Source organism: Phaethon lepturus, unplaced genomic scaffold (assembly GCF_000687285.1).
Source record: "Phaethon lepturus isolate BGI_N335 unplaced genomic scaffold, ASM68728v1 scaffold44751, whole genome shotgun sequence".
In the NCBI taxonomy this organism is placed as follows: domain Eukaryota; kingdom Metazoa; phylum Chordata; class Aves; order Phaethontiformes; family Phaethontidae; genus Phaethon; species Phaethon lepturus.
Window position 1 is genome coordinate 2,863 of NW_010517827.1, and position 8,363 is coordinate 11,225.

Sequence of the window (8,363 nt, forward strand, 5' to 3'; positions counted from 1 at the left end):
GCACTGGAGTGAGGCGTCTCCGTGCAGTTCAGGTTCGCATTTAAACATATGTGATCAGGGCAGGAAAGTTTCTGCTATCTGACCAACCCTAAGATGGATGTCTTCAGCAGAAGTGGAGTCACTAGGCTAGTCACAAATGCAAACATTGCCCTGTAGGGTCAAGTTTCACCTTTCTGAGTGCTTCATCTGAAGATCACCTCAAACCTGTAAAATTTTAACCCCACAGTAATTTCTGTGCTGTAATCCCAAGCAGCATCACTCGCTGGTGACTCCAGACACTGGGTCACATCATGTCACAGTTCCTGATACAAAGTAGGTAAATGGCCAAGTGCACAACAGGCTTTTCCTAGGAAGGCGAGAACAAACTGGACACAACAGGTAAACTGGTCCCAGCAAGTGTTTGGCAAACAGAAGATCTAGCCCTGCTGCTAGCCCTGCAGGTAATGATGAGGGAGAACTACAGGTAACCAAAAGGCCATCAGTGGTTCAAGCTCTCAAGAGACCATGTGCAGGGAGAGCTGGAACCTTTCCACTGTGGCAGAAAAGGAAGGGACATGGGTCAACCTGTGTTGAGGAACTCAGTTCCTCCCACACTGGCTTTGTAATTATTAGCTCCACCTCAGCAGCAAAAAGGCTCACTTAAGGGAGAATCAACGCATGGCAAATAAAAGATCTTCCTCCGTCTGCACGTAGCAAAGCTGAAAGATCAGGGGGCTCAGAGGGACTGGGCTTTTCTTCACTGGTTAGCAAGTCATTCCAGCCGTTTGTGGCAGTTTTCCTCAGCAGCATTACAAATAAGGCATTTCCCAAGTCAGCGTTTATAATCTGACCATGACCAAAGCCTACTTTGGGGACTTTACACTGGGCTCTGTATGCAACACCCATGGAGGAGGAGGAAAAGTAAGAGCTTCTCTTACTCTAGCTCCTCCTCCAGTATAAAGCTCATCCCAGGACCAAACCTGCATCAAGGCCTAGGAAAGGCCAGCCTGCAAAGAGCAGCTGCTGGTGCTTCAGAGGAAGATGTGGGGGGTGTGGGCAGAGAGAGCTGGAGTGGAGGCAGCTGTAGCTGAAAAGGGCTAGGGTGTGAGACACTCAACCTCCCCTCGGTCAGCGAGGTGTGTGACTGGGTTCTGGCTTCTTCCTTTCTGTGGTTTGTGTTGTTGGCTTCTGCAATGTGGAGTGGTTTTATTTGCCTTTTTTGTTGTGGGGTTTGTAGTGTGGAGGTTGTTTTCTTTTTTTCTAGGGATAAACTAGGGATGAACTTGCAGCCTGTGAAAAGTGGGCAATGTAACATGGGATGCACAGGGTATGCAGCTTGATCCACTTCTGTAGTAAGTATATTTGCCTCCTGCTAAGGTGTTTTAACCAAGGTCAGTGGAAATAAACACTATGGCCAGGCAGCTTGGGACAATTAGCATAAAACATAAAGAGAGCCAATTTGCCCAAGCTGGTCAGATCAGGAAATGACAGCCCTCACAAGTCTGAGGCTCTGAGGAGGGAGACGTCTTTCAGCAAGAACTTTTGTAAATTCTCCCTTAGCTGGTACAAACCAGCACAACTGCACTGAAGTCAGAGAGAAGCGCTGGTTGATCCTGGCTGCGTGCTTGGGGTATGTGTGCCGAAGGATTTTGCTGAATATATTTAGCATCCTGATTAAGATTTCTTTTTTTAATCTCCCTGCAACTAGTTCTTCTCCTGATATTTTTTATATTGTTAAGTAAGGGAATCTGCTTGTCCAGACACTATTTATTGTGTAGCTATTGCAATACCTTTTTGCCAAAGAATTGGAAACAACAAAGGTCCAAGTGAACTTATTGGATATCCACAGCATGAGAGTAGTTCTCCATCAAGGTGAAAATCCATACAACAGCCTGAATAAGGCCACATTTGCACTCTGAGTCAGGCGACAAAGGCTGGTAGTGGAACCCCTGAAATCAAAAGGTGCTTCCTACAAATGTAGAGACCTGTGTTAATATGGCCTAGTGCAGGGTGACAGTTTTAATTAAGCTGGATCTGGAAGCCACTGTGTTTTTCCTCAGCTGAAAAGTGTTTTAGCTTCCTTATGACCAGAGGACAGGAAAAGATTTTGCAGTAAAAAAACCTGTCAGCAACCAAGGCACTTCTTTTTGGCTTTATGGTCACAGTGCAACCAGGCTTAAATGTTCTGGGAGCAAGTTCCATCAGCTCATTTCCAGCCATGGTAGGTCCTGAAATAGCAGACATCAGACCTATGACTGGTTCTTTGACCTAGCAGTGCTATTTTGGAAGCAGGCCCAGGGTTAAACATAACAAGAGTCATTTTCAGTCCTTGCTCTCCTGAAGGTCAGTGGCCCAAATGGTTGGATGTTTGTCTTAGCTGTTTCCAGACAAGGTCTGCATTTTGTAATGATAAGGCAAAATTCAGAGGTCCTCATGTTGGCAATCTCTCACTAACTTTAATTAGAAAGCACGCTTTTTCTGAGTGAGGATGTCAGGATTTGGTCATTGGCAATTTTTAATTGCTTTGACTATTTTGAGTGGGATGTTCTTTTGTTGCTGCTGTAAAGGCTCACTGCTCCATTTTTACCTCCAGTCCATGACTTTCACAGGATAGCGCAGCTCATTCTTAGCATTAAGCCTAGCTTACCAGAATTGCCCATTGCCAGGTGAGACTTTGAAGTTCATTGATCTGCTCAGGTCACATGGAAGAAGCAGTCTCCCTCTTGGCAATAAGCCTGGCTCTCTCTGGCTTGCCAAATGCCTTCTGAGATGAGTCTTCTCCCCTCTAAAGCTCCCTCAAAAAGCTATCAGAGAGGTCAGCCACAAATTTGTCCCATTTTCTCTGCCAGACCTCTTTGGCCTTGGCTTTCTCATCCGGTAGCATGGCACTGTATCTGTGAGGAGGAGAAAAGTCAGTATCAGACAGGAGGCAAGGGGGCAGCTATTTCAAGATCAGTGACCAAAATGAAAAGGCAGGAAGCAGCAACAGATTAACCCTTGCAGGACGTGCCTACACCGCATAGAGTAACACAGTCTAAAGAGCCTTGAGCTCCTGCTGGCTGGGCTCACACTGGGATGAGAAGCATCATGGCCATATCAACAGCTACTGAATCCTGCACAATGAGGACAAGCAGCTCAGTCTGCAAAAGCTGGAGATTTGCTGGGCGGCACCCAGTGACTAGTACAGAAGAGACAGCACTGCTGTTGCTTTCAGATGTCCCCTGGGCTCAGTCCAAATTGGTAGGAAATAAAAGTATTTGTTGTCTCCCTGGCCAAGCAGGGACTTGCGATTGGTATGAGCACTGGCACGGGATTTGGCAAACAGACAAGACTCTAGGAATGTGCAGAAAGACCCTGGCACTATATGCAAACTATTTTGGGACATATATAGCTGTCCAGATAAACAGAAACAGTGGTTAAACACACCCAAACTACATGCTGGTAGACTGTTTTCTTGTGTTTCCCCAGTAGGCCATGGAAAACACCAGAGCAAGTCAAATCTGGGCAGAAATAGACAAGTGATACAAAATCATAACCTTTCTCCCATGCCCAGAACCAGGCACCTGAGGCAACTTCGCAAAGGATATAAAAGGGAGGAATAAACTGAGACACTGGGTTGGAGAAAGGCACTCAAGGGCATGGGCAGAGGAGTCTCCAGGGTTCCTGTATCCTGCCCTTAGAGGAGATGTACAGAGGAGACTTTGGATTAATGGAAGCGCAGTTCGTGTGGCAGAGGAGACTCTGGGGCCAAACCCCAAATACAGCGCGTTTCCAGGGAGCAAGCTGATAGTCCCCTTAGCATTACTAGGGCTAGATGAGAGAGGTGAGGAACTTACTTTATGGAGTTGAGTGCAAGTTGTTTTAAGGTCCTCAGGTCGGCATTCATCCCTCCGATGGCCATGAACACCTCGTAGAAGTCATAGGAGACTCCCTTTGCCCCAAAGATAGGGGGATCATCAGGACTGATCACAACGGGGTGCCCCTCAGCCATGAGCTCAGCTGCGGGGTGGCTCCGCAAGTCAGCTACCAACAACAGGACCTCGGTGGGGAAGGGTGGGAGACAACACCACATCAGGTTACTGCTGTAGTTACATTTGCATTATGGCATCCGTCATACTGCATACCTGCTAGAGCTGCCTGTATTAGCAAGTAGTCATCAGGGAGGACGAGTCTCCAGAGGGCTGTTCAGAGCATATTAAGCATTCTGCTCTGAACTGCTGCAGGAGGAGCCTACTATCCAAATAGGACTATCCAAGGAGATTGGTTTATTAAATTAATCACCTAAATCAAGGCCAGTGGGGTGAGTAACTTCTGCTTATTTGTAACAATTTGACTGTGAGCATTTCAGGAACAGTCTTGAGGTTAACTATTTGCCATGACACTTAGCCAAGGGCATCTGGAGCTGGTAACAGGGTTCTCTCCCTCAAGGCTCACGCCGGTACATCTCTACCCCAGAGCATCCTTTCTGCTGCACCCAGGGGACAATGGGTACCACGCTAATGTGTTGCAAAAGAGTTCCCTCGGTTATGAATTCTACAAAACCGAAGGACTCCCAGCTGCAATCTCAGCTTCTCAGCCTCTAGGCCCTCCTGGCTTTGAAGTATTTTCCATTATATCTCTTTAGGCACCTCCCTGGCTCTGGGCCTCATCTCCACTAGGGAGGACTGCCTTCCCAGGTTCCTCTGAATAGAGTTTAAATGATTTTGAGCTGACTGCATTACAAGCCTTAGACACATGCACCATGTGTCTACATAGCAGACTGCAGGGTAATGTGGCACAAAGGAAACTGAGCCAGCCTGGATGCAACAAAACATTTTGCTGACCCCAGCTCCCTGCTGCTCCCTGCTGCTCCTAGCTGCTAGGGTAAATCCCATTCCAGTGTCCCAGCCCCAAGACCTAAGCTTTACCAACATACCTGGTTAGAGATGGGACAGACTTCTACAGGAATATCCCTCTTCAGAGACAAATTTTTGGCTACTGGGTGCTTAATGAGGGCAAGTCCATGGCCAATCCGGCTGGTGTTCAGTAGCAAAGCATCCAGCACATTATTGTCTACAGACGTGCCCTGCCAGTCTGAGCAGAGACAGGTAAGAATCAGTGCAGTGCTGTGAGGAAATATATCTCTCAAACTGCTAGATGGTTTTGTTAATAAGTGTCTCAGTTGCAAGGTGAGAGGGTTGCTCATGCTCTGAGTTCCTGCTTTGCATTTTCAGTGAGACAGGGATCCAAATTTGCCTAGGACTTTGCCCAGCATAGAGATACCCACTCATCTCAACCAGCTTTAGATATCCACAGTATTGCTCTTACAGCTAAGGTAATCATGCTGGTCTCTTTTCATAGTCAAGGGAGACAAGAAATCATTCCTGGGGAATGGCTTGTGCATTACAATGAGATATATCATGCTTTAGAAGTGCCTGTTACTGCCCATGGCTATAAAAGGAACCTAGGGTAACTAGTTCACCCGTAGACATCTTCTTTGTAGATGTCAACATGTAATAAGCATGATCACTAGTTAGACACAACTGTCATGCATGGTTAGGATAAATCCCATCCATACAGACTGAATAATATATTGCCCCAGCAATGAAGGGCAGCAATCGGTTACTTTGATGAGTGTATTCAGTTAAGATTTGAGGCTGGTTCAGACATTCCTTCGCCTTAAAATGTAAAATAGTGGTTGAGGAATTCTGCTGCCTCTGTGGATAGGAGGTGAGCACTGCTCCACGGAGGAAATGACTATGTTGCACCAGCAATAACTCTTGCAGAATGATTCTACGTTACACACAGGGCAAAGACGCTGAGCAACATGACGCCTACAGTCGAGAGCAGGTAGGGGAGGTGCCATGTAGGAATGCTACAGCAACAAACTGATATCAGGAGAAGCATAGGGAAAATTGATTACATACGTGTGTATACACTCACACCCCCATCACCTTGATACAGCTAGGCTTGCTGCTTCTGTGCTTTGCAAGACTTCACCTCTTGCCTCTGCAAGCAATAACAGGCCTTGAGTCCTCACACTTACCAGTCTCCCCAGCATGGAAAAAGTATGGCAGGTTAACCCCCAGGGAATATGGGATGGTCAGGGCATCCTTTAGGTCCCACAAGGAATGACCTTCATCCTCATCACCAACCTACGGGAAAGAGGAAAGGTATTTTTGAACGTGCTCTGGAAGGTGGTGGGACTTACAGCTATATATCACTGAGGTGCCACTGTACTGAAGTTATAATGCAGTGGGGTAGGGAACTGATTCTATCAGGGAATTATGTCAGTTACCCTCAGGAAAATCCTTAGCTGGAGGATTTGCAATTAATTTACAGCAGCAGAGGATCTGGCTCTGGTATAAAACGTAGGCCATGTTATACATGTACTTATATCGCACTTCTGGGAGTTAACAGAAGAAATACAGTTACCAGGTCAAAGCCTGCCAGGGTGTCTGGGAAGCGGGCTCTGAGTGCCATGGCAGTGACGATGGCTTCTTTAATCTGGGAAGTGTTCAGCATCCTAAAAAGCAAGACAGAGAAAGCAGTGCAGAGGCTCGCTCCCACGGGCCTGCCTTCTTTGGGTTTGAGTTGTGAAATTGGGCCCCCAGGGGTATTTCCAAAATACAAGTTGCTCCTGAATCTGACAACCAGCTTCAGGTCTCCAGAGTAACAGCAGTAGAAAGTTGATATTATGAAAGGAAACCCCTGAATGACCAGGAAATGCCTGGCTAGACCCTGCTGTCGCTTGAGTTGAGGCACGCTTGTCTAAGACTCACTGGTTTTCCCATCTACCAAGCAGGGAACACACAGCATGGAGAGAAAATGTTTACTTTTTTTTTTTTTAACTCTCAACTGTTTTGGTGGGATGTGGGACAGTAATTGTATTTCAAGAGAGTTTTCAATTTAGGTTTCTTCCAGCCCTATCAGACTTAAACATCACAGTGCATTTTGCAGACAGACTCTGTCTCCATACCCAAGCTGGCCAGAGGCAACCCAGCTCTGCACTGGAAACGGCATCGTGCCGAGACTGTGTGAGTAAGTGCTGCTGAGAGCTCTGTTATATTTCCTCAGGATCCCCTCACATGACTTCATGGCATCTGGCTGACTTTGAGAACAGCCTCGTGCCCGCCTGCGAACAGAAGCACGAACAAACCGTACAAAGACTGCCGGGAGAACATTGTTTGCAGGGTCCCACAAGGACCTTTGCAATACCGAGTGCCCATACTCGGGCACTGCTGTCACTGCTTCGGCTTCTGCAGAGCAGAGGAGTGTGTCCAGGCTCGGGAAGAGAGCGCGCACGCCTCGGACACGCATGCAGGCAGCCCTCCCCTTGCTCATTCCCGCACCTACGGGCTCACAGACGCTTGTCTCTCTGGTGCACGCCATGAGCTAACCCTGGTCACTTCACACGTACGCAGACTTATATAGATGATTTCTCATCCTCAGCCTTTTACATGTGCCAGGGAATGCTTCGGGAGTCAAAACCCTGGGTCTGACGACACACGCGGGCATTGCTAACCAACTGTGGCACTTCTGCCCAGCCCTCAGCATCGCTTCTCCTGGCCTGGACCCCTCTCTCCCCACTGCTGCCTCCGCTGTAGCACAGCCAGCCATGCGCAGGTGCTCTTAGCCCTGCTCAGCCTCTACCTGTGTGCTGTAAATATAATCCTGGCTCCAAGAAAGTCAGGGTGCTCCTTCACAAACTGCCTGGTCACTTCCTGATAGGTTGCCACGGACCACGATTTATTGTGCCGGCTGCCATCCAGTTCATACACCTGTAGGACAAAAAGTACATGGCAAGCAGAAGTTGGAAGAGGTGTTTTACTGAAGGGTGGGAGAAATGAGCTGAAGAAAACCTTGGGAGAAGCAATGTGCTGCAGTCCTGGCAGCAGGGCAGAAAAAAGCAGTTAAATCTGTGCAGAACATTTTCTTCTTGAAACCTTTACCAGCTGGCAAGAACGAAGGAAAGGTCCTCCTCCCTTGTATGTGATACAAGAAACAAGTTTCCCCATGTTCAGACACGGCAAGCAAGTGCCCTTGAGTACCCAGAGGAGACCATGACCTCTTACTCATGTCTGTATCAAATGCTGGAGCATTTTGTCCAGCCGTCTGGCGGCTCGCACACGCTCTGTGCCTTGCAGTGGCACTCTGTCAGCCAAGGCAGCCCCAAGGCACACGAGGGCTGAGCTCCATAAGCTACCAGCTGGGCTGGGCTTCTGCTCCCCTCTGCCAGAGGTTTGCTCCATGACCTTGAGTCGGTCGTTTAGTCTTGCCACGCTTTCCCAGTTCTCTGGCTGCAAACTGGGGAAAAATAATCCTTTTGGCATGCTCTGTCTCATCAGCTTTGCAAGTTCCTCACTGCCAGGGCTATACACAGGGCTTTTGCCCCGATTTCAGCC

At 47.9% G+C, this 8,363-nt stretch overlaps 1 protein-coding gene across 1 annotated transcript in view; it reads right to left on the reverse strand.

Annotated features, from left to right (window-relative positions):
* Window positions 1-2,476: 2,476 nt before the first annotated feature.
* CECR1 (cat eye syndrome chromosome region, candidate 1) overlaps window positions 2,477-8,363 on the reverse strand; it is an 18,908-nt gene continuing 13,021 nt past the window's right edge. Inside the window, exons 4-9 of the mRNA XM_010296512.1 lie at window positions 7,612-7,739; window positions 6,394-6,484; window positions 6,005-6,113; window positions 4,895-5,052; window positions 3,816-4,018; window positions 2,477-2,873 (exon numbers count right to left, since the gene is read on the reverse strand). Of these exons, the coding sequence (XP_010294814.1) occupies window positions 2,765-2,873; window positions 3,816-4,018; window positions 4,895-5,052; window positions 6,005-6,113; window positions 6,394-6,484; window positions 7,612-7,739 (798 nt within the window). The 3' untranslated portion in view covers window positions 2,477-2,764. The remainder of the gene's footprint in view (window positions 2,874-3,815; window positions 4,019-4,894; window positions 5,053-6,004; window positions 6,114-6,393; window positions 6,485-7,611; window positions 7,740-8,363) is intronic.